Source organism: Lethenteron reissneri, chromosome 3, assembly GCF_015708825.2.
Source record: "Lethenteron reissneri isolate LAM-NWPU_2019-01 chromosome 3, ASM1570882v1, whole genome shotgun sequence".
In the NCBI taxonomy this organism is placed as follows: Eukaryota; Metazoa; Chordata; class Hyperoartia; order Petromyzontiformes; family Petromyzontidae; genus Lethenteron; species Lethenteron reissneri.
Genome location: NC_083781.1, coordinates 8,516,362 through 8,542,945, shown reverse-complemented (window position 1 = coordinate 8,542,945; position 26,584 = coordinate 8,516,362). Strand labels below are relative to the sequence as shown.

The 26,584-nt window shown below is 52.0% G+C and overlaps 1 protein-coding gene across 1 annotated transcript in view; it reads right to left on the bottom strand.

Moving 5' to 3' along the window:
- LOC133345990 (protein sidekick-2-like) overlaps window positions 1–26,584 on the bottom strand; it is a 306,122-nt gene that overhangs the window by 87,699 nt on the left and 191,839 nt on the right. The window contains 1 exon segment of the mRNA XM_061557213.1: window positions 3,975–4,134. Within this exon segment, the coding sequence (XP_061413197.1) occupies window positions 3,975–4,134 (160 nt within the window).

The window sequence follows — 26,584 nt, the reverse complement described above, 5'->3', positions numbered from 1 at the left end:
TCTCTTGGGAAATTCGAAGCTGGTGCTGCCCGTCCCCTGCCTACGGTTAGCGGCGCGAGGGATAAGCGAACTGAGCCATAGCACAGGACCCCAAGCAGCTTAAGAGGTTCCAGATTCAGCAAAAATGATTATGGGGATTTGCCAAACATCAGTCCAACTCCAGCATAAAGAGCTTCTCGTTACGATAATACTTAACATACGTGTATATACAGTATATTAGCGAACTATTACGACTATAATGAGCAAAGAATGTCTGTTTGTGTGTAACGCGCGTGACGTCACTCCACATGCCGCACCCCCCCCTCCCCCGTCATTAATATTCATGAGCGGGTAGATTTTTACACTGAGGCAGAAGAAGGTCGAGCGGAAATATTTTTTTTCGCAAATTCTCTTTAAGTTTGACGTTTCTTTATTGAAAGTGAATCTAATAAATAATTCTACGCAACAACAAAGTAGATGTGTGTCTTTATTCATTTCTTCAGCACTTGAGACAAAAGGTAAGTCTAATTTATGCTTCTACATTATGGTAAAATAGATATTTCTCGGTGATTTTCCAGATATTGTATCAATTTCCGAATAATTTCAACCCCAGCGACCGAAAGCAGAAGAAAATAAAGTATCAGAGCAATGAATTTGAACAAATTGAAGGTCAGTTTTCTACAGTGCTACAGTGAACTGCAGTGAAGTATTTTATGACTTCGTTTTGTGCCAAATTCACTGCCATTAATACAGTGCTACAGTGAAATGCAGTGAAGTGTTTGATGACATACTTTCGTGCAAGATTCACTGCCATTAAATTTACACAAGATACAATTATACTCTGCTCTATTTTTTCGTAAATATTACAGCTTACGTCCTAGGACGGGCAAAAGGCGAGTTTAATATATTTGCTAAATTTTTTCTTGCAACCGCATCTTTATCTTGAATATTTATCTTTTGCTTGGGGGCCCACTAATGGGTGAGCACCTCCAGCGGAACGCACAGCCCCCCGCCCAGTGCCAGCGTAAGTGACGTTCCTCTGAAGGCGTGCGAGCGAGGCTCTGACCGATAGAGCACAGGGATTGTGCAAGGAACTCGGGACGAATCGGCCAATGGAGCAGTGGACAGCGATCGCGCAGGGAAGGCGAGCGTCGCCGCCATTGGTAACGCAGCGGCGTTTAGACCGCAATCGCGACACTTCAACGAGGCCACCAACCACCCGATACCACGCCACGCGCGCACGCAACGAGCGTGTCATCCTACTCCCGGTAGTAACGTGTTCGGACCGCATTTAAAGCAGCAGGAAATGGCAGGCTCGGCTGCGGACACGTGTATTATTCATGGACTCCCGGTGCTAATTCGACGAGACGGGCGATGCGGAATCGCGGGGTAATAACCGATGTCAATTACAGCGCCTTGTTTGCGAATGAAAAATTAAAATTCCCACTGTGGGCACGCCGAGCAGAGGTTACCAGAAGTAATTTGTAGTGAAAGCGACGAGCGTGAGCGCGCGGAGCCCCTCGTGAGCGGGCATTAGTTTGTGGTTGCGCGGCACGATCCGTGCAATAAGCATTCCAATCATGGGGAACGCGGCGGCGGTGGCTGTGGTGGCGACGATGATGGAATCTCGCGCCGCTTCGCCTGCGCAAACTGCATCTGACTGCGGGAAAACATTTCCCGGAATGTGTCCAGTCCGATTTAGGCGCAGGTGGCAGTTAATAAAAGCCTGTCTCAAGCTCTGGGGAAACTTGTCCGCTACCAAAGTTGACACACTTAGTATTTTACAACAATGGCATTTGACGTTAGCACTTGCTTTTAGAAGAAGCGTACAACATTTGCTTCCCTTCTTTATATCTATATATGTGTGTCCTCTTCAATTTTTTTGCCCGTCTCAGTAAGAGCTGCACTCCATTACCGTACAGGTTCCTATCACAGTGAGGCGCGATCAGATTTGGCAGGGAACAACCTAGGAGCGAGGCACAGGAGGGCTTCTTCCAATCCCTCGCTGTTCAGTCAACTCACTCCGACTTTCCCCAAAGAAACACGCACACAGTTTCACCACACTCGGTAGAGCACCGCTAATCCACACACACACACACATACTCTCTCCGCATGGCCTCTTTAAGAGCCACTTCAGAGATTAGGCTGGCGACCCAAGCCACATTTAAAACCCCCACGCATTACGGTTAACATTACGCAAGCCGGTGGAATCTGCAATCCTAGAATCCACAGGCGAATGTCATCGGCCGCTTGACTCGGCTTTGAATGTCAGGTCAGATGAGACGGGTGATTTTTGTTTTGATGGAACATTCCACGCCCGGTACATCGCGGGCGCGACGAACGGTGGCCGCCTCCAGAACTCGAGTCAGGGTCGCGGTTCAGGGTCGCGGTTCAGGGTCGTGGTTCAGGGTCGCGGTTCAGGGTCACGGTTCAGGGTCGCGGTTCAGGGTCGCGGTTCAGGGTCGTGGTTCAGGATCGTGGTTCAGGGTCGTGGTTCACGGTCGCGGTTCAGGATCGTGGTTCAGGGTCGCGGTTCAGGGTCGCGGTTCAGGGTCATGGTTCAGGGTCGCGGTTCAGGGTCGCGGTTCAGGGTCGTGGTTCAGGGTCGTGGTTCAGGGTCGTGGTTCAGGGTCGCGGTTCAGGGTCGTGGTTCAGGGTCGTGGATCAGGGTCGTGGTTCAGGGTCGCGGTTCAGGGTCGCGGTTCAGGGTCGCGGTTCAGGGTCGCGGTTCAGGGTCGCGGTTCAGGGTCATGGTTCAGGGTCGTGGTTCAGGGTCGTGGTTCAGGGTCGCGGTTCAGGGTCATGGATCAGGGTCGTGGTTCAGGATCACGGTTCAGGGTCGTGGTTCAGGGTTGTGGTTCAGGATTGCGGTTCAGGGTCGCGGTTCAGGGTCGCGGTTCAGGGTCGTGGTTCAGGGTCGCGGTTCAGGGTCGCGGTTCAGGGTCGTGGATCAGGGTTGTGGTTCAGGGTCACGGTTCAGGGTCGCGGTTCAGGGTCGTGGTTCAGGATTGCGGTTCAGGGTCGCGGTTCAAGGTCGTGGTTCAGGGTTGCAGTTCAGGGTCGCAGTTCAGGGGTCGCGGTAACGACACGCAGATGAATTTAGTTTGTTTGTTCATGCGGTGCGTGCAGGCAGGAACGTGTTCTTGGCGGCTCGATTCAGCGCATGCATCATGGGCGTTAAGAAGAGATTTTAATCAATTCACCGATTCATCCTTGCAATCGCTACTTCCAAGGAGACCAACGGTGGGGGAGGGGGAACACTGATTGGACAATATCGGTTCTGGAGCTCACGATACATGCATCGCATTGCCTATGTACGAATCGATGTTTTCGGTTTGTCTACGTCGGCCGGTAAAAAAATAAGTATGGGCTTGGGTAGAGCGCGCCGACAGAAGGGTAAATGAGACAAATGATGGGAACGACGGAGTCACGGCCCTGTTTGGGGAACGCAAACGTCATCACAAGGTACGAGAGCTTGCGACGACTTGGGGGGGGGAGGCAGCCTTCATCCAGCAATGGATTAATCATTGCTGATACCACTTGGCCAGCACCATTAGGGCAGATGTACGTTTTGAATGCTTTGGAGATGTGGGTAATCATGAGAATGATCATAAAGTGCCTTTCTTCTTCTGCATGGTATGTATGGCAACCAACTAGGACTCAACTATTTAGATAGAAATTTGTCCACGTTTATGGAAGGTTGAGAGTTCAAATCCTGGTTGGGGTTTCCCCAATCCCATCATCCCTCCATCCGTCTGAGGTCCATTAAATAACTCCTAGTTTGTGGGGAAGTCAACAAAGGTTGTCCTATGGAGATACTTGCCCCTGCCATAGGAACGTGGAAGTCACGCCATTGCTCATAAAATACCCAACCACGTTGGAGGACATTGTGAAATTATATTGCCCCCTCCCCTCCCACCCCCCAACCACCCTCACTCCCAACCCCCAAACCCCAACCACCTGAATCCGTCCATTGCCGGGCGCGCGTGACGTACCGGTATTCGGAGGAGTATCCGGTGAGCTCACGTCCGTTGAAGAGCCACTTGAACTCCAGGGGCCAGCTGCCCTCGGCCAGGCATGTGAGCACCAGTCGGTTTCCCTCCAGGTGCGTCTGCAGCGGCGCCGGTTCCGTCTTGAAGTAGGGCGCCACCTCGTCTGCGGAGAGGGCGGAGGGACCGTGTCAGGTAGCCCGATCGGGCACCGGTGCGCTGCGAGGAGTGAGTGAGCGAGCGGGGCGCGTTCCAGCTTCTGGACGCTGTGGATGCTGCCCGCGAATCGGTGGAAGATGTGGCGAGTCAGTCCGCGGCGGCTCTGACCGGGTCAGCATCGCTTCCAACCTTCCACTGACCAGGTCAGCATCGCTTCTAACCGCCCACGGTCAATAAGGAGTTTAGTTTGTGCACCAATCCAACTCAGCTGATGCGAGCCAGAAGGTCGAAACCAATCTACAACACGTCCGGTTAAACAAATGCTGTTGGATTATTTAATTCTTGAAGACCAAAAGGTCGAATGATTGAAAGCATATTTTTAGGTGGAGATACAGAACAGAGGTCAGTGTATTCTATTTTGTCTACGGAGCACACAAAACCTTCGTTTTCAGCTGATGTTTTGTGCCGTGGTTAGCGCACCGCACGATGAACCCGATGATGTTTGAGTCCAGGCACGAACCAGCGGGATGAGGTATGATCAATCAGCCCAATGAACTGCCACAGCGCAGGGCAGCCTTCATCCAGCAGTGGATTTTTCAAAAGGCATTCAAACTATTATTGATTCCCACCGCTGGTTTAGGCCTGCGTTGCTCCCAATGCTTATTTAAGCCGGGCGCAATGTTGACATCAATTTTAATACAGTATTTAAATACGCTTTTAATCGTCTTAACGTTTTTCACGCTGCCCAGTGGGTTTATACGTTTGGAATGCCTATCATCCTATTGCGTTAGCACCTGACCAGCGTGGGCCTTTAGCAAGTGGGCTATGAGCGGTGGATACCACAGGCGAGGCGCGGCACTTAAATCCACGCCAACTACCTTAGGTTTATCTGAGAAAAAGCACATTGAACGCTCCGAGCCGCTGTATTGAGAAGCGACGCAGTGGAAGCGAGTGACGGAACAGTTTTAATATCCTGTTCTCAAAACTTTTTTTCCATTTTTATTCTCGGTTCATAAAATAAAAACACACGCGCATATGAGCATCGCAGTTAGGTCGGCATAGCGCTTCCATCCGGAGGGCAGAAACTTAAATAGCACCTTTCATGAGACTGAGCCTAGAATTACCGCCACCGCCGCCACACACACACTCAAGACACACACGCACAGACATACACACACACACTCAAGATACACACGCACAGACATACACACACACACACTCAAGACACACACGCACAGAGATACACACACACACACTCAAGACACACGCGCGCGCACACAGACACTCAGACACACGCACGCGAGGTTTTAGTGTTCGCTTCCCCTAGATTAGATGAAATGAGATGTGTCCCTGCATTTCATTAACTCATAACCGCCTCTTACACAGCTTTAAAGTGAAATATATGCAGAGAAGACCTACAGGCCAAAAGCTCCTTTGTTTGCGACGCCAACGCGTATGAATGTTTAATATTCATCCTTTTCATCAGTTAATCCCGAGACGCTGGCGGGTAAACTTTATTGTGATTAATAAAGATGTAATCTCATCTGACACGTGCTTACTTACATTTTATGATCTTATTCCTTTTTTTTAAACAAGGAGGCCAAAAGAAGACAGATCAGTTTATGTGTATATTTAAGGGAAATGCGCAAGGGTTTACCTCGTGAAACTTAATCGCAAATACCGCGCGCGCTCGGCACACAAAACAGATTAAGTGTCGCTTGAGGTATTCGTGGGCGTAAGAAAGAAAAAAAAAATTTGTGCCCGCGTCTCCCATCCCGCAGGATTGCTACCGTATTGAAAATGAAATGACCGGGAGAGAAATTACAAAGTGGGCGGTGGCGGCGGGGGGAAAGTATAAAATAAGGATGGGGTCCGGGTAGACATCTCGACGCTCGCTGCAATCAGACAACTGACATTTTCGAGTCCAAATAATATTGCTTTCATCCGTGAGGAGGGTCCGCTGACACGGCAGGATGTGGGGAATGGCGTGCAGGCTGCGTCGCGAGATGAATGCCGCGACGTGCTATTTGTCCTGATGCTGTGCCCGCGTAGTCCGAGCAGACGCCCGTTGCAACCTTCGCTTTGCGTTTCCCAGCAGCCCCCCCTTAACGAGTCCGGCCGGCGGTCTCCTCGTGTTCGATTCGCAATCCGCGGGCTTTCACGCCAAGGTTGAAAGAGCCAATGCGGTAGAACCGGGGGGGAGGGAGAGGGGACGTGATACCTCTCGTAAAAATGAACACCATAGAAACGAATTTATATTATTGGTTCTTTCGGTAAAGTCACGTAGATAGAATTTTTTTTTCACTAAAAAGCAAAAAAAAACCCACGACGTTTCGATCGCAAAGTCGTGGTTTTTTTTTTATTATTTTTTTATTTTATTTTAATTTTCTATCTACGTGACTTTACCGAAATAATCAAGAATATGAATTCCTGCAGTCACGAAAGTTTGAAGTCAAAATATAAAGATTTAAAAAAAAAATAAGTTGTGATCTTACTTAGGGAATCGCCCGTTAGAATATAGGCCAAACTCAATCAATGGGTCGTAACAAAAAAACAAATAGCGCAAAAAAAAGCAGCGCTAAAAGTATTCGCCCTGCCAGGCAAGACGCCCTACGTCACGCGTCACGTGATCGCCTCCGCTCCCGAAGTCGCGTCGTCACATTTGACGCGTGACGTCACCTTACCGTACGACTTGCAACGTGACGTCATCATTGCTCAGTCAACACCCCCCCCCCACCCCAGGACGGAGGCCCCGTTGGAACGCGTGACAGAATCCACGCGTACGCACGACTGTTCCGAACGTGCTTGCTCTTTTTCCTTTCACATTACGATCACCCGGCACCGTAAAAAAACGGGCGAAGCAGCAAAAAATTCGTGGCAGTCATGGGGGGGGGGGGGCCCTCGGCACCCCGCAGCGAGGACTCAGCCCTCCCCCCCTCCCGTCGCCGGAGTGAGCACCTCCATCCCAGCAGAGCTTTCGCCTCGGCGCCCATGGGGGTCCACGCGTGGCCGGTTTGCGAGAGGCGGTGCAAAAAAAAAAATGACCTGTCGCACAAATTTCAACCAAAAGCCGAGAGCGCAAAACACCGATCCCGAAGAGGCAGTCTTCCCCGCGCAGCCATCGGTGACCGCGGCGAGCCCATCAAACTCGGCAGCCGTCGCCGCGCGTGGCAAGCCTTTCCCGGACGGCCCGGACGGCGTTTGTTTTGATTGGTCCTCCCCTGGGGCCTGAACCCGGCGTCTCAAGGAAGGTCCCTCGGCTCGGTTCCCCGACAAGGAAATCGGTCTCGAGCCACCCGGCACGCGCACGGCCGCCCACGCCCGCCCCCTCTACAACGTGCGCGGCGTTCCTGACCAGCCGACCACGACGGCAAAGACTAAATCATAATAATCATAAATAAAAATAACCTCCCAAAAATGTCACGCCGTGTAACGCCACCGCTTGAAACATCCTCTCCCCGCCCCCACCGCTACCTCCGCCCACCACACATCTCTCCACAAAAGACCCGTCACACACCGACTGACCTCATCTGAACCAATCTCTGCACAGATCTTCACCAACCGACCCACGTTCAGATTTTACACCGCGCTCGATCAGCCGTGGGTTCACGTGCGCTAGCAACGAGGGGGGGGGGGGGGAAGGGCACTCGGGGTTGTCTCACCTTTTGGCCCGAGACTCCTGACCCCGCACAACGTGACCTCTGACCTCCTTTGCTTTCATTACCGTAGCCCCCACACCACCCCATGTCCCCCAACCCCACGCCCCCCCATCTAAGCGAGAATATCCGGCTCTCCTGCTCCCATCCCACCTCGGTGACCTCGCTCCGTTACCCCGTCCCTCCAGGTCAGCCCAGGCCGTTAAGCCGAAAAAAAGCGATCGCAGAGAGAAGTAGGGCACGGTACGGTGAATTGGAAGGTCAATAAAGGTTAAGCATGAGCAAGTGTTTGTAAAGCATTGAAGTGTTATAATGGGCTGAACACTTAGCGGGCGCGTTCCCACCTCTGCGATGAGCAACTCTCGCCAAAGCAGTATCCGGCTGATTGGCGGTTCTAATGGATTATTAAGGGTTTAATTCACCGGTCCGGAAACGGGCGCGTGCACACAGCACGGGCACTTACGGTTTATTAAGATGAATAAGAATTCATTGCGAGCCCATTCCTTCTGATTAACAAAGACTCCGAAATGAATACAAATCCGAGAGCGCGAGGTCGCGCTTAGAAGTGGCTTGTTATTTACTGTCACCCCCCCCGCCCCCAACCAAATCTTCGGAAAATGCGTCCTAATCCGTATATAGTTTACACTGTAAGTGAAATCCGAGCGGAATTTCATAAACAACAAAAAAATGATTTATGCCGGGAGAAACCGAGCACCGCCGTCGTCACGCGCGCTCCTCAAACACAGAGCGGGGACGTCACTGTGACCCACTCTCCTCCGCCTCTACGCCTGATAGAATAATGTTCACGAAAAGGGAACCGTTAGCAACTAAATTAATGTTCCATGTTTTGATAAGGCATCAAGAAACACCGTTTCCCAACCTGAACGCTTCAGGTGCATTAATTTTCAGGTGGCTGCCTTTGACACGTGCCTTGACAACGTACAAATTGATCTTTTTAGCAGGCTGCTTTACATTATTTCCTGTTTAAAAAAAAAGAATAATGAAACTGTCCAAACTCGCTATATATTTAAATAAGAGTCGCGGCGAGGCTTCCGCAGGAGCTGTCCGCTGCACCCCACGTGTTAATTTGTTGTTCTGCACGTAGCGTTACACGTCTCGCTATCATCTACGCAAAAAATCCGTCTCGCTAGGCGCCGGCTTTAATATCGCAGTGGGGGGAGGGGGTTGTTGGTGCGGCCGTGACACGTCACGGTCACCTGCGCTGGCAGGATGGAAGCCCGCGGCTCCCCGGGGTCATTCGCCCGACGGAAATATCTTCACAACGGTCGAAGCGGGGGAGAGGAGTACGACGTGCCGACGAGCGCCGGCAACCTTGCGCCACAATGGATTCAGAAAACGGCGGGCACGCAAAAGGAGTTGGGTGGGAGAGTGATTTCCTCCCCCCCCCGAGTGGCACGAGAGGAAGTGTTAAGGTGCGGCCCTGCAATCGCTCGCTCGCACCGCCGCTGGCACAAGGCCCTCTCGGTGGTGTACTGCAAAGGCCGACTGTATACGGCGTGGGCCAGATGTATTATAAAAGATGGACGGGACCCACTCTTTAACCCATCACATGCAACCTTTAAAAAAAAGACTTGCCCATAATGTCAACTGCCACGCCGCAGGAAATGGAATCGAACCGGTGACCTCTGGAAGGTGAGTCCAGTACGCCGCTGACCGTTACGCCGCCGTAGCAATGAGTCTAGGGAGCTCATTATTTAGAGGCAATCAACAACATTGTTGATTGGTTTGGTAAGATGTGTTTTCAGGAGCCTCCTCTCTGATTAGAATAATTAATAGAGTGATTGACGATCGAAACCTCGTGATGAGGTGAACCAGCCGAGCGGCAGGAGGTCACTCGCAGCCGACATGCTCAGGCTTCTGCGTTGCACAACGCGAGCGAGGATTTGCATTTCCATGGAAACACATCATCTGCAGAAACATGCCACGCGGCACACGCGCTCGGCACAAAGAAACCCTAATTACACTCGTCGGATATTTCCCAACATTTTTTGGGCCGATCTCGGTCGTTATGGGAGCGAGCTGCCCGACACCTCGCCGTGGGAGCGCGCGCGAGCACGGCGCTGGCGGTTGGGGGGGGGGGAGGCCGCTCCGTCAACCTGGACCCCTGAAACCCAATGATAAGACGATAAAGGTGCAGCCCCGCAATTGATTGCTGATACCTTTGTTGACGGAAAGGCCTCCGCTACAGCTCGAGACAGACCCTCTGGAAGATATTTTTGGCCTACTCTTCCACACTGGCCTTCGACTGCTTGGAAGAGGTGGCACTATCCACACTCTCCCCCACAACACACGCGAGCTGCCGATCCACTAACTGTGGCGTATCTAATTATACCGCTGCTTTTCAAGTTCGGCACGTTAACCATTACTCCACGGCAGCATCTCTTGAGATGGAAGGCACCGCCGCTGCCACCGCCACCAGGATAAGCGGGCACCGCGTGAACTTGAGGACACCGCTACTCATCCCGTCCTGACAACCACGGTGCCGCAGCAGCAGCTGCTTCAGCGCAAGCCCCTGTCAGGAGTTAATTGACCACCAGACCAAGCGAGGGCATGACAGGGGTCAGGTCTGCCCAGGCTGCGGCTACCTTGCGTTAAAAAAAGTGATATGCGATGACAGGACTTTGGTGGCCTGATTCGAGTCTCAGGATGATCTGCTTTGGCGCTGCGTCAAAAGTTCGGCTGATTTCTGACCCAGAGGGGAAAAGGGGGCTGGCTCCCGAGCTCCTCTGCGTCAACACCAAACGTCGCCGGTGGTCGCACGTCCGCGCGATATCAGCACGGCGCGAGACTCCGGCGACGTTCTCAGCGGATGTCACAAAAGTAACGATGGGCAGAAGCGTTGTAAATTTGCAGCCGGATATAAACGCGTTCATAACGGTGCCAACCACCGTGTTCTCCGGGTTCATAAGATTCATCCGGAAAGTATGACACACCTCAAATTTGTGCTCGTGTCAATTGAGTTAAATAGATCTAGTCTCTTAAACACACAAAGACAACGATCCCCTGTGTTGCCTTAAAAGACTGGTTGGGGCAAGTGTTGTTAGGGAATCGCACATATAAAGACCGTCCGCCCGCCTTTGTCTCCCAAGTGTCGATGATTACATACTGCACCAGATACTCATTTCAGGCTAAGTCGACTTAGGGGAGGCCCAGTTCAGATAATAGTCACTTGTGTTGACCGTCAGCGGGGATCTAACTTGGGTCGCGGGGTTCGTAGCGCAGCGCGTTTACCACCGTGCCGCCGCTACCCACTTACGCACGCACGCACATGCACGCACAGCCACTGGACTGTAGAATGCACCTCTAACTTGTACCCGAATGAAATCACGGGAGTCGGTGCGCCTCGCAATCGTGAGAATGCGACACTGCAGACGGAAGCACAGCAGACACGCCACTGGTGATCGCGCACGCAGCTCACGAAACAGTTCCCCAGCAGCAGAACACCGTTACCATCAACGCCCCTCGTCCGGGGTGGGGGGCGGTGGGGGTGGCTTACTGAGAGTTCATTTCAGGCCAAGCTGACCTCAAGGAGACCCTCGACTATAACGGACGATGGAATCCAACCAGGGTCACTGTGCTGGGAGCTCAGAGCAGCCATCACTCTGCCAGCCGTTTGCTGCCGCGGAGGCCACATAAATAGGGGGCTGTGACACAGTCCCAGCACTGCATTCTCTCAACGGCCGGCTCATCGACTCTGGCAAATATTGACAGACACCAACAAACGTGACACAGGGTCAAAATCGTTACAAACGATGCACAGCATGGCGAGGCAGCCAGCGCCGTGCCCCCGGTCGCGAGTGAGCCCCCCCCCCGCGCCCCACGTTCCATCACAGCGCGGTTACCTGGGCGCACGCCCGCGAATATCATCTCCAAACTTTCTTTCTCCGCAATCACGCGAATTAGTTTATGAGTCAAAAGGCGACAAAGCGACCGGTGGCAGCCCAACATCGCTCCGTGCTATTTTGGAGGACAAGAGAAAGGTAAATAAAATGTGAAACCGTCTTGATTAGCATTCGCCGTGACGCCAAATTGCCGTTGTTGACATAATTCTGAGCGTGGGCACAAATCTATAGCGGCTCACCTTGCCTGCTAATCGCATAAGCATGCTTAATTTCATTCATTACTGCCTCAGCGCCCATTAGCCCAAGCCGGTTAACGGTTCCTAATTTCAGCAATTTTACGTGAAGCCAAGTCAGGATAATTGTTTTTTTTGCTTGCAGGAAGGTAACGATCTTTAACCCCGCCGTGCGCAGGCCCTTGAACACAAGGACGAGGTGGTACACCGCCGCAGAGAGGGCCCTCTGGAAGGCTCGGGCGCGCGTGGCGCCATCGGCTGACGTGCACCGCCGACCCCTAAACTGGCAAACGACCGTGCGAGCCCCCCGACTGTAAAAATCAATTCTCTATAATGGGAGATTTAAAAAAAAAAACTCTTTAGGCGCACGGTTAGGAAGCTCATATCGGATTATCAAACACTTGACACTGTGGGTTGTGACGAGCTGCTGCGTCCGAGAAGAGGTGTTTATGCAGCTGTTAATTTAATTGTGGACGTATCCTCGTCGCGGCGCGGTTCTTAATTAACCTGCGTTTGTCGCCGTGGCGGGCTCACGCTGCCCTTAGCGATGGCGAGCCACGAGCAGGAGAGGGTTAAAGTATTTAATGTCCACTGGGCCGTTGTGAGGAACGCCTTTTAGTCCGATGGGGGGGGGGGCCTCGTGCCGGTCACACAATTAAGGCCCATCCAATTAAGCCTCGCAGTCACAGATGTACACGTGTAATTTCATAAACACCAAAGACAAATTTGTCAAGACTCAAAAAAAAGTCATCAAATGAAATTACCTGAAAACTTAATGAATTTAACCCTATTTTCTCGGCAGGGTAAACAATTACGCTGCGCCAATTAGACTCGGGAGGGCCTAGCTGTGTGCTTCAAGTGTAATGTTATTAACAAGGTCTGCAGTTTGTTGACAACATAATTTGCCAGTATCCTGCTGATGCGCATTAATGCTGCACTTAAACCTTCCAGCGATCGCGTCTTCTGTTCAAATCATGCTCTGAGCAAGCGGCAGATGGACCGGAAAAATGCACGCTTCTAAATTTAAACATTTACTTTTTCTACTTTGCGAAACATCACACAATGGCAGCATCAGCAGCAGCATCAGAAGCAGCCGCATCACACAGTCTGGCGAGATGGCCCAGACAGAGAGAGGCTGATGCTACGCTGTCCAGAACTAGGTCTTCCTGGTACAATTCGGCATCCCGGCTGCCCTAAATTGGGCCGACCAGTTCTCAGAATTCCTGGCATTATTTTTAAAGGACACCGAAGCGCTGAACAGATGCGCTGGAAGGGAATCAGCGAGCTGGGCGTGCCGGGAATACATTAACGGAACGCAAGCGTGTGACCCCTGAATGGCACACACGCACCCGAGAGGACATCACAGAAACTTTTAATAAAACCACACGCGGTGGCGCAGGATGACACGCGGTGGCGCACGATGACACACGGTGGCGCACGATGGCACGCGGTGGCGCACGATGACACGCGGTGGCGCACGATGACACGCGGTGGCGCACGATGGCACGCGGTGGCGCACGATGACACGCGGTGGCGCACAATGACACGCGGTGGCGCACGATGGCACGCGGTGGCGCACGATGGCACGCGGTGGCGCACGATGACACGCGGTGGCGCACGATGACACGCGGTGGCGCACGATGGCACGCAGTGGCGCACGATGGCACGCGGTGGCTAGTGGAGGCGAGCGGTGGCGCGCGGTGGCGCACGATGACACGCGGTGGTGCACGATGACACGCGGTGGTGCACGATGACACGCGGTGGCGCACGATGACACGCGGTGGCGCACGATGACACGCGGTGGCGCACGATGACACGCGGTGGCGCACGATGACACGCGGTGGTGCACGATGACACGTGGTGGCGCACGATGACACGCGGTGGCGCACGATGACACGCGGTGTTGCACGATGACACGCGGTGGCGCACGATGACACGCCGTGGCGCAGGATGGCACGCGGTGGCTAGTGGAGGCGAGTGGTGGCGCGCGGTGGCGCACGATGGCACGTGGTGGCTAGTGGAGGTGAGCGGTGGCGCACGATGGCACGTGGTGGCTAGTGGAGGCGAGCGGTGGCGCGTGGCACCAATCACGCCGTGGAAGCGGGGGGCGGCCTACAATTGAATGGCGGCTCTTGGTCATTGGTTAGATCACCGGGAGGATCTGCAAGGTCCCCCCCCCACACTCACCAGTGGAGCATCCAAGCTCTACTTGTGCTTTTTGTCTCGGTGCCATTTCTTAAAGAGTTTATTTTTTTTGTTTTGCGTGGTAGTTGTAGGGTTTTTATTTGCTCAGTAGTGGCTGCTTATGGGATTTGGTCCTTATATATAATTAATGTGCAGCCGTTATGGGATTCCATTAAGCATGAATGACGCTGTATAAAATTAAAGTATCATTATTATTATTACTTCACTGTACGAGCCACGTGGTTCAGTGGTCGGGCCATCAGATCAATTCCTGGTTGGGGGTTGACTCAGCCCATGATCTCGCCAGGGGTCGATAAAAGCATTTCAATTTCGCGGGGAAGTCAGCAGTGGCTATCCTACGGATAGACTCGCCCCCATCAAAGAATGCAAAATTTCCACAACTGGCTCGGGGCTGTAGATGCGAGGTAAGCACCAGTGCCTCAATGCTCACTTGGTTAACAGGAAACCCCTCTGACCTTGACTACTTGGGACCAATTGACTTGCGGCGTGATTCCGGGTGTTAGCAGGATCCTGCTTGAGTTCAAACTAATCTACAAATAACCAGATAAGGCCCATTGAGCTATATAGTTATTTTCAGAAGCGACCTGGCCACAAATTAAAGTGGTTTATTACGTTTAAATGGATAGCAGCCAAATACTCTAAAACGCATGTTTCTAAATGTGGATGAAAAAACCAGAGGGCCGGAGAAAATTCCACGCGAACATGGGAAGAACATGCAAACTTTGAAAAGGTACAGGCATCAGGGTCGGGGTGGGGATTTAACCCACGACCTCCTGTATACCAGGCGAGGTAGTTAACATCTCCTAGCCACCGTGGCGCCCCTACGAGTTAATACTCAGTAACTCATCTCATGATATTTCTAACATCTTTAGCAGGCCTATCCAGCAGCATCTACAGACTTTCTGAGGTTATCTTCTTGGTTCTTTCGGTAAAGTCACGTAGAATGGAAATTATAAAATAATAAAAATAAAACATAATAAAATAATTCTCACGACGTTTCGGCCACAATGCAAGCAGCCGTCCTCAGGTGAAGAACAGGTCTGTCGAGAAGAAAGAGTCTGAATGCACTCGACAGACCTGTTCTTCACCTGAGGACGGCTGCTTGCATTGTGGCCGAAACGTCGTGAGAATTATTTTATTATGTTTTATTTTCATTATTTTATTATTTCCATTCTACGTGACTTTACCTAAAAAACCAAGAAGATGAATCCCTGCAGTCACGAAAGCTTTAAATCGAAATTTCTGAGGTTAGTTCGCAATGCGCCGGGCGGCGGTGGCTACGCTGCACGCGGCCCGTAATCTAGCACCGTGGAGGCAAGGTGGGTGCCATACCCTGGGTCATCAAGACCAAGCGGAACAGCAAATGTGGACTAATCTCCATCGGTTCCATCTGCGAAGGCATTAGAGAGTGCTGCCCCCTCGCACGTATGGCTCCGGTTTCCTTCCACGTACGTAGACGCTCGTTCATCGTCCGCGAACGCCTCCTGATCTAAGCGCATCGCTCCGTTTGCGGACGGTGTAGCGGAGTGAGACGATTGTGATGAACATCGACTCCACACTCGTGTGTGTGGAGTGTGTAGAGTGTGGCGCGGCCTTTGTTCAAGAGTGCCCTCCAACTTGGGCTTATGAAATAATCCCAACAGTTATGCGGGGGTATTTAAATCGTAAAAAAATATAATGCCGCGCTATGAAAATGCCGCGGGACGTGGTGTGCTTATTAAAATGAGCTATTGAACGGGAGCATGCTCGCACGTGCGTGTGTGTGTTCGCGAGTGTGTGTTTGTCATGCGTTTGTGTGCGTGTGGGCATGTGTTTATCGTGCATGTGTGAGCGCGCGCGCGTGTGTGTGTATTTGTCATGCGTTTGTGTGCGTGCAATTTTTTTCCTCCTTTCCTTTTCAATTTGTATCGCCAGTGAAACTTGAAAAGGACCACAGTGCAGCGAGGGAGTTAACGTATCAATCGATTCGTGGATGAAAAGATCACACCGATGGCTCAAACATAAAGGAAATGCTCAGTCTATGCATAACGGGAATAGATTACCTCCTCGACAGTGGAATTGCTACGTAATTAAATCTCGGCAGTCAACTTAAACCGCCTGAAAAGGCGCAGTGTTCCCATAAGAAGCTGATCCCCGAATCATCAGGCCTTAAATGGCCGCCCGTAGGTGAATCATTTGTTAATTCCCTTTCGAAAAAACCCGCGGAGAAAATCTTCGCTCCCTGCCTTGATGGATTACCCACAATCCGCCCGGCGCTGTCTGTCCGCCCGCGAGCGAAGGAAGCGCCGTTGACGCGAGCCAGGATGCGGACTGGCGTTAAGTTGCGCTGCGCCCGCTCGTTTCCGTGCTAACGATCGCTTTACAGGCTGCACGTTAAGGCAGGTGTGATTACAAGGTCTTAATTGGGCTTCCGGCGGCACGCGTGGAAACAAAAAAAACGTCGTATTAAAGAGAAGAGGTGCAAAAAAAAATAACGGGATTCCCTGTACGTTTGCGGTGGCGCATGCCGGCTCGCTGACAAACCCTCGGCCCAGACAGCAGCAAACAATACGACCTTCCTTTGTCTAAATGCCACGATAATTCTTAGTGCCTTATTGAAGGCACGTTTCACTAGGTAGAGGGGGGGGTGCAGACAGATATGGGAAGACAGCGAGACAGAGAGGTGGAGATGAGAGAGGGGCAGAGGGAGTCACAAGTGTGCCTGAGTGTGCGAGCGTGTTGAGGTGGCAGGCGGAGGTGTAGAAAAGTGAGTTAACACCGCGCAGCTGTGCAGATGAACACGGGGTCAACCTGGCAGGGCTGACAACCACGGAGGAATATAACCGGGGCAATTTGGGACCAACGCTGCAACACACCCGGAGCGATATTTATTTAATTATTAGAACGCGACTCCGTAGCGGCACTTCGCACATGCACTCCCCGTGATCATGTAGCGGAGGGGGGGGGGTGGCGTCACTGACTGCAAGGCCTCCGGAGAACGGCGAGGGGTAGCGGAGGCATCCCTCCCTGCACCCTCCCCACCGTTGGAAATGTAGTACATTTCAAGCAAACACAGTACAATGTCTGAAATCCGACCGTCACATGTCCGCCCTAACCGATTGACCGCCCACTCCCAGTGCAATATTTGGTGTAACTGTCAATTTCTTCTGCGGAAGATATAAAAAGTTCGGGTTTTTGTGAGTTGTGCAAAAAATCATTCTATTCTCAAGCATCGGGGAATTACATTCAGGCGCTAAATGACAACGTCGGCGGTCTGCTGCTGTGGCCACGACGAGAGGGCTTCAGGATAGAGAGTTCGAATCTGGCACGGCCAACACGCTGGGAGCGAACACGAACGCGGCGGGGGGGGGGGGGCGCTCGCAAAAAAAACGTAATCACGACCGCGCCGTGCGACCACAAATAACTTTTAAATGTGCCAGCTCCGATCTGCATGATCGGTGCGCCGGAGCGAGTCATCCTATGATCCAATTAATTGTTCCCCAGAGCTCACCGCTGGGTCGCCGGCAGATGGGGGGGGGGGGGGGCAGTGTGGGAGGTGGCGGTGGGGCAGCTGGCTACATGCCCCCCCCACACACACACACACCACCTCCTTCTCTCCCGCTCCTAACCGCGCCGTGCCCATGGCGTTGCACCTTGTCAACGGACAGCAAAACAAAGATGCGGGGTGATCGAAGGGGCAGATAACCCACGGATAAGTAGATAATGGTGGAGGACGGACGGAACAGGATAACATCACTAGGGGTAGGGGCGGGGGGAGAGAGACTGGAGAGACGAAAACTACAGAAATAGGGTGATAATGGGCAGAAGATTAATTTCTGCAGAAAGCAATCTGCACATGGCTGCAGCCTGCCCTTTTTTTTGTTTAACCTATGAGCAATAGCCTGACATTTTAAAGTCCAATTACCCCAAAGAGACCTGTTAATCTCCACTCATGTGTGTACATAATACTGCGTTTGCTCGCCTTCATTCCTCTTACTTTCTTGATGCGCCGCCGTCTGTACACACAACACATCCACAACACACACCACAACAAGACACGCACACACACACACAAGGCACACACACACAACATGCGCACACACACACAAGACACACAACACACACACACACACGTGGGCGCCCACGGAGGCGTGCACGCGCCAAACTCCAGAGTCATCTGTAACGCTAACGATTTGGCCTCTCCTCTTAACAGGGCCCTCGTTAACAAAACCCAACCACGATCTCTCATCCGTATTGTTTGCTAATCAGCCATTCTGCTAATTATCCACCTCGTGGCGGAACTCTCCGCTATTAAACTAATGAAGGAATTACGGGTTGAACACTTCACCACATTTGCCTCTCGGTGCAGGATTTATTTAGAGTTTTTTTTTATTTTAGTTTTTTTTGGGGTTTTGCCAAGAAGTCGTCAAGATCGAGAGAGAGAGGACGGGGAGGAAAATATTCGCGGCAAAAAAGAAGAAACCTCAGGTGGCGGGCAGTCTACTTTGCGAATATTCGGAAGATTGTTTTTGATTTAATTTATTGAAATATATTCACCTGCAAAATCCCTTGGGATGGAACGCGGCGTGCACGGGAGGCGTCCGAGGCGTCCATTCGCACACGGCACTCGCGTAATGAAGATGTATTATTATTGTTGTTGTGTGTGTGACTGGGTGTGATATTCATTGTATAAATACATACAGTGTAAGTTATGGATTTTAAATGTATGTACATGTGTCATTATGCGTTTGATATGCGTGTGTGTATGCGCGTGTGTGTATGCGCGTGTGTGTGTAAGTGTTCTGTATTTGTGTGGGGAGCGGGAGTTGTAGCGGTTAAGCGTGCTGCGCTACGATACCCGACTACCCGAGTTCGATTCCTGCTCATGGCCAACACCGGTGACGATTATCTGAACCGGTCAGGGGCCTCCCCTTGGTCGACTCAGCCTCATATGACTACCTGGTGCGGTGTGTAAATATCGCCACTGGGAAGACAAAGCGGTCGGGCGTTGTGCTGGCCACCCACTCCCTCGTGTGCCATTCTGGCCGTCATAGGTGCAGCACTTGCTCCAACAGTCTGTTCAGGCTATACGGGGGATCTTTGTCTTTGTATTTGTGTGGGGAGCGGTAGTGTAACGGCCAGCACACCGCGCTACGAACTCGGCAACACATTGCACCTGGAATACCCCTTGAATGGGAACGTCTCGCTCTCAAGGGCATCCAGGGTGCCGATCGACACATCCGTAGCAAACGCTTCATGGCACGTACACAGACAAAGATCCCCCGTATAGCCTTAACGCACTGCAGGAGCAAGTGCTGTTGGCGTGTAGCACCTATGAAGGCCGGCACGGAACACGAAGGAGTGGGTGGCCAACATCACGTCCGGCCGCCTTTGTCTCCCCAGTGGCGATGTTTACACATCGCACCAGGTACTTATTTGAGGCTGAATCGACCTAGGGAAGGCCCAGGACCGGTTCAGATAATCGTCACCGGTTTTGGCCGTGAGCGGGAATCGAACTCGGGTCGCCGGGTTCATACCGCAGCATGCTAATCGTTGCACTACCACTCCCCACTCTTTGGAACACACATTGCCATAAGCCATGCCAAGGCTGTGATGTAATCTCTATCAACGATAATGTACGTTTGATATTGATTTCATTAAACACACCATCATGCAAAATCCAATTAATTTGGCCACATGCATCACTGGCCTCTGCATGCCTTGCGAGTTACAAGGCCATACTTCACTGGACCGAAGGTGGCTATGCATGTAGCCTGTAATCTGGCACTGTGGAGGAACGTGATGAGCTATGAAGCTATTTGTCATATACGTCCAGTCGGAGAGGGTAAGAACGTTACGACAACAACAACAACAACACAATACAAACACATGACAGGAGTGCAAAGTACAAGAAAGGTAAACAAATCACAAAAACACAGAAACAAATACAACACTCAACTATCCCCAATCCTAACACACAGGTGTCGTGGTGCCGTACTCTGGCTCGCCAGAAGGCAGTCCAGCAATTCTAGATTTGAAGCTGTCGTGACTGCAAGGATTCATACTCTTAGTTCTTTCGGTAAAGTCACGTAGGCAAAAAATGAAATTAAAATTAATAAAAAAACAATACAATCACGACCTTTCGGAGGCAAACGTCGTGATTTTATTGTTTTCATTTTTTATTAATTTTAATTTCATTTTTTACCTACGTGACTTTACCGAAGGAATTAAGAGTATGCAGTCCAGCAAGTTGACGCATCGCCTGAACGTGCGTGGGCTTTCTCCGGTTGCTTCGGTCTCCTCCCACGTGTACAATAAACATTCACTGTGCATCGGCTGAAAGCAACTTAAAGTAAACCCAACGCAAGACCCTTCCTGAGAAAGAGTCTTGCAATTCAGTGTGGCTTTCCTGGGATAAGCAAGTCAACTATTATTGTGACGATGACGATAGTGAAATGCTGCTGAGTCCGAGTTTAGTGATGGTGGGGGCGGTGGGGTGAGAACACGTCCAGGCATCACTTCCACTACTCTTAGCCATGTCTGGGAATCCAACTTCGGTCGCTAAAAGTCACAACTGGCTTTTCATTTTATATTTTAAACAACTATAGATAGTACTGTACATATCTTTCGATTTAAAGCTTTCGTGACTGCAGGGATTCATCTTCTTGGTTCTTTCGGTAAAGTCACCTGAGGACGGCTGCTTGCGTTGTGGCCGAAACGTCGTGAGAATTATTTTATTATGTTTTATTTTTATTATTTTATTATTTCCATTTTACGTGACTTTACCGAAAGAACCAAAAAGATGAGTACATATCTTTGTTTTGTCATCGTACAGAATGGTCTGTTTATATGTGAATGAGTGATCACGTGACGACGATGGCGCCTTTTGAGTGGCAGTAGTTGTGGCAGGAAGGTGCCACACGTGGTTTTAAGCAGAAATAAAATTGACTGCTACTCGACTTGACAAAGCCACACCGGAACACATAACACATACACCACCACCGCTCTATGGTGAAAATGTAAATTGCGAATGCTTTAATTTATGAATAATTGAAGTGAGAATAGAGGATATTTCCCCTATAGCACGTCTGGGTGTGCGCTGATGAGCTCCGCTGGAATCTGCCCTCTGTAGATGTAACCTCCGAGTTTAACGCACAAGAGGTCGTGCGGAGATCAACAAAGCACTCCTTTTTTTGTCCTCATTCAAATTCCGCTGCTCGTTTTAATTACGCGCCGTGCTTGATAGCGCACAGAAGTGACATTGCCCCAGGTAAAATATATCAAGGGATACAAAAATACCCAAAAATATATCTTTCACTTAGGTGTTTCCTTCACGGAAAGACATCAGACTAATTAAATGGCACTGAGAAAACGTCTAATTACATTTGCAATTTGGCTTTTGATTTTTTTTTTTAATTAGAAGGGAGAAAATTTTCACCCACACACGATAATTGATCCTCTGGCTAAGTTAAAACCTGAAATATTTCTAACGATGTCAACGTGATTATTTAATGATCCTTTTTTGTACACTTTATAAATAAGGTTGAAAACGCAATTGCATTAAGCTCCGTCTGTGCGTCCATCTGTCTCTTACATGGGGGTCACGATAACGCTCATGAAGGCGATCAAATATCAACGGCATTCTGGTCTAAGGGGTTGTGTTGCCACGCGCGACCAAAATCTGTAGACGACCGGCCCCAACGATCAAAGGGTCGCACAGAATCTGCGGACACGAAGCGTCGCGTTCATCCAACACCGCGCCACCCATCGTCTCCCGCAACGCTCACTGCGCACTTGCCGAGGTTAACGCACACATCAGGTGGAAAGCGCCACAGGTTCCACGCGGGTGCGTGATTTCTTTTGGGATTCTTCGTTTTTTTTGGTTTGTCATGTCGCCAGAAGCGAGCGGCTCGTGTTCCGTCGCGGCACGGCCGTGGGCGGCGGGGCACGGAGCGGACGCAGAGGAGCCCTGCGACGTCGCGGGGAAGAGCGTCTCTCCGCACGCACGCACTCGCAAACGCGCGCGCGCGCCGCCTCAAAGCGAAATTTAAAATGGAAAACGAAAGCGCAGGGTGTTTTAAGAGGGGACGGATGAGACCGATAAATGCGCGAATTAAAAATTGAACGCTCGAGCTGGGATTAATAAATGTGAGGACTTATACCGATGCGCCTTCAAAAAAGTGGCGCGCAAAGCCAGGAACGGTCCATGAGCACGGGAGGCGGGTTTCTCCCGAGGAGCCACGGGCAAAGTACGGCCGGCTGAGCGAGGAGATGCAGGGACGACGCGGGGAATGCGGGGGAGCAGGTAAGCGCCTCGGCGCGCACGCTCCCCGCGGCTCATATCAGGAGTCTTCGGTGATTGTTTTTTTTTTAGGACATACGTGGCCAAAGGAAAGTGAAAAACTGAATCGAAATGAAGGCAGCAAGCGTGGAGAGAGGAGGAACAAAGTGGACCAAGTGGAGAGGGCGGCCGGGAAGATCAGAGATGAGCAAGCGAGGGAGGGAGGCGGGATAGTGGTGGGAGACGGAGGGTAAAACGCAGAATACAGGAAGAGACACTTAGGTGGGATGTGAGGAGCCGGTGAGTGACATTGGGTCGCCTGACCGGCTGGGCTGGCTCGAGGAAGTGCAGAGCGCGAACGTGGCGCTAACGGGGCTGGCACCTACTCGTCGTATGCTCCATTAGCCGGACCCCCTGGGCCCCTAGCCTGTAGCTGTCTGCTACCGCTACATTACCGCGTGATGGTCGGTATGGTGGGGGGTGGTGGGGGGGGGACGGCGGATTTTGGATGCGGAAGCAGCGGCGTGGGTTGAGACGGCGGCGAAGGGGGGTGGCATCGCGATATTTTTTCCACCCCCACCAAGTTGCAGACAGACGGAGGCGCGGGCAAACCATCGCTCGGCACCGCGGAGCGACGGCGCGACGATCATTCGAAAACGACGCCATTTTTTTCCTTGCGGAGAAAGGGCCCCAATTTTCCACTCGGACCCAGAGTAGGCAATGAACAGTTGGAACGTCTCACTAAGGGAAATTACGCCGACGTACACGAGGCGAGGAGAACGCGCGAGCGTACGCACGGCAAGACGCGAAAAGACAAAGAAAAACGAAGACAAAACCCCGAGTGGGAATAGGAGCGCTCGTCAAATAACGATGGAATTGGGCGCTCGACCTTTCGGTGCCAACCGGACCTTCGGCGTGATACTCGGGGTGGCTGGTGGGCGCGTGTGATACGGGTACCATTTGTCGCAAATGGCATCGTCGGAGAAATATGAAATACAGATTGATGAAAGGGTACCTGTGTAGGTAACGCGAGAGGGTTTGTTTCATCTCCACTCACAAGCACCGATTGAGGCTCCTCGAAAGAATACAAAAGCAAAGACGCCCCCCCCTGTGTAGCTTCTGCAGGCTGTTGGGGCAAGTGCTGTTAGCGAGTAGCACCCGTGTCGCAGGATGTTGCTTTGTGCGCCAATGAGACGACACGGACAGCAGGAGCTGTTCCCAACACAGTCAAAAACTCGGACAGCGGGAGCCGTTCCAAACAACGTGGGACCCAATGGCCTCAACCAAAAATATCAGGAAATTCTACATGTATTGAATTGGGCGAGGTTACAAAACTTCATAAAAGACAACTGGTGATGGGAGAGAATTGCAGAGTGGAGAGGTGCGCGGGACAGGAGCAGAAGGATGCTGATGTTACGTCACACCAGCCGTGATTAAGTTACGTAGCTTTGTTCAGCAAAAATGCTTGTGGTTACTTCAAACAAAAAATACATTTCTGCTTCAGGGCCCTAACGCGCTGCCTGCCTGCCGCAACACAGAGTTCAGAAAATGCCGCCCGTGACCTCGGGCGGTTCCCATCGCGGCCGCCAGGATTTAGAGCCGGCCCCGTTGTGCCGTTGTGCCGCGTGCGCGAGGGGCGCCAAGAGGAACAATCTGGCGACACGCGCCGAGCACCGCGCGACTCCGCTCGCTCTTGCAAGGACTCGCTCTGTCAAGGTAACAACCCCGCCGTGTGGCTGTGGGTCGTCGTCGTCGTCAGCAACAACAACGAGAGCAGTAGCAGCAGCCGCAGGGTGGAGCGGGGGTCAGAGGTCGCAAATGGGTTTTGATTCCTTACCCGTACCCGTACCCGGCCGCACCAGGGTCGCAAACGGCTACCCGTACCCGTACCCGGCAAGGTACGGGTAGCCGGTTATTGGGTAGGGTACGGGTATCGGGTAACCGGTTGCGACCTCTGGCGGGGGTCCAGCGTGGGGTGGCGGCAGGGTGGAGCGGGGCTCTAGCGTAGGGTAGCGGCAGGGTGGAGCGGGGCTCTAGTGTGGGGTAGCGGCATGGTGGAGCGGGGGTCTAGCGTAGGGTAGCGGCATGGTGGAGCGGGGGTAACGCTTGTGCCTCACAGCAAGAAAGGCCAACATCGTCCCCTACTCCAAAGAGTTGGCAGGAACTTCCCGAATAATAGTCTTGAGACTCGGTGAGCCATTCCTGGGTAAACAAGAGTAATCATTAATAATAACAATTGCGCATGCCGGCTTTTGTTATGCAAGTTGCAAGATGTCCCTAAACACGCAGCATAAACAAACCAAGATGAGAGAGGGCTTCTTTTAGAATTTTGCAAACCAGCTGACGGCACAGAGGCAATTTCTGCTGGGCTCAGCTCGGCGTGACGATGCTTTCTGGGGAGAGGGAGAACGTTTAACCCAATCGTGCCGCTCGCAACACGGAGGCTTGCCTGCGTTAACAAGCGGACATAAAGAATGCACGACAAGATGAACGTTTAACAAACGTCGCGTTGATTCGCTTACGCCAGCATTACTGCAGACCGCCCCAGTTGGCTGATGCTTCACTTGAGCTTAAAGTTCGGTCAGTCAAATCATCACCAGCCGTGGTCATTGCACTGCTGCATGAAGGACCTCCCCCTAAGCTGCCACCATCTCCCGCGAGCCCACGATGTAGCGATTGAAATCAGAGATCCTTTTTTTATTAAAAAATTTTTAAAGGGTGATGGTCGACTCAAGAAAAAAGGTGTTTTTTTTTGTTCTGGTGAGCACCAGGGATGGCTAAAAGTGGCGACAGGATTCCAGGCAGCGAAGAGAGGGTTATTAGCATCATTAGCGGCCGTCCTTGGCCATCGCGGCGCTCGTTAGCGGTTGCTCGTCTGCCTCATTACAAGCGTTTGGCCCTGCAGTGCAATCGCCTGGAATTCAATCCCTCGCTCAGGGAGAGCAACCAGAACCTCCACACACCCTTCCCGACGACCCTCCCCCAACACCCAAATATGCTTTCTCCGCAGCACCAACACGACATCAATTCTACCCCCCAACGCCCCTGACCCCACCCCCGTATTCAACACCGGTCTCTGGAAGTTGGTAAAATTCACGTCTGAAATGAGTTGGGTAGTGGAGGTGTAGCCCCCATTGCGGACAAGATGCTTGAGGCAAGGCTTCGGTGGTACGGCCATGTGATGCGAAGTGAAGAGTCATCAGTGGCCAAGACTGCCGTGCGTATTGAGCCAGAGGGCCGCCGTCCACGCGGACGTCCAAAGAAGCGATGGATGGATCGAATAAAGGAAGACATAAAGACGGTCAACGTATCCCCTGAAGATGCCCTGGACCGAGCCAAATGGAGAAGACAATGCCGAAAAGCGGACCCTGCGCCACAGCGGGAACAACGCTAGGAAGAAGTAGTGGAGGGGCACGGGGGGGGGGGGGAGCTGGGGGTGGGGGAGAGGGGAAATGAGAAGGTAAAAAAAACATGAAAGAAAAATCAATGGAAGATTTTATTTGTATGTTCTGTGTTGCTCCGTTTTCATTACGGGCAGACACAGTAATTCAAACAGAAGTTGCCTCGGCGCAGAATAACTCGTCTTGGCGTACACAGGGGGGATGTCGACGTCTGTCTGTACGGCACCACATTCATAACGCAGCTACGCACCCCCCCTCCACCGCCCCCCCCCCCTTCCCACCTGCCCCACCACAGGCCGCTCGCCTCCGACGTGCTCGGCAAACATAGCGCGACACCGCCGCCGCAGCCGCCACTAAGTGACGGCGACGTGACCGCGGTGGCCGTGCCAGGCTAGGTGCGCTTTGCGTTCGCGTGCGCGACGACAGCCGCCGCTGTTCGCCAGCAAGAAGCGGGCACCTCCTCTGGCCACAGAGCCGCACGTGCTCAACGCTATCATCGTTTCCCTCGCTGTTTGAGAACGCTGTAAGCTGTATAGACGCTGACGGTGAAATATTGACGAGACAATTTTCATGTTGAGTGTGAAGTAAAAACAAAGATAATTACACTGCTCATACAATTCTGTGGGATGTGTAAACTGTGATTGTCTCGCAGTGCGGCGGTTGAACTAATGGTGCAAGTTTCTCAAATCCTCCGCCACTGCCTCTGTCCACCCAGCGCGATGAACGGGACCACCACAACTATCCGGTCACCCGTTAGAGAGGGTCGCGTTCCGATCCCCACTCACTGCGGCTGCCAGAAGCAAGTGGGGGGGATGGCGGCGGCAGGCCAGACAGAGCAA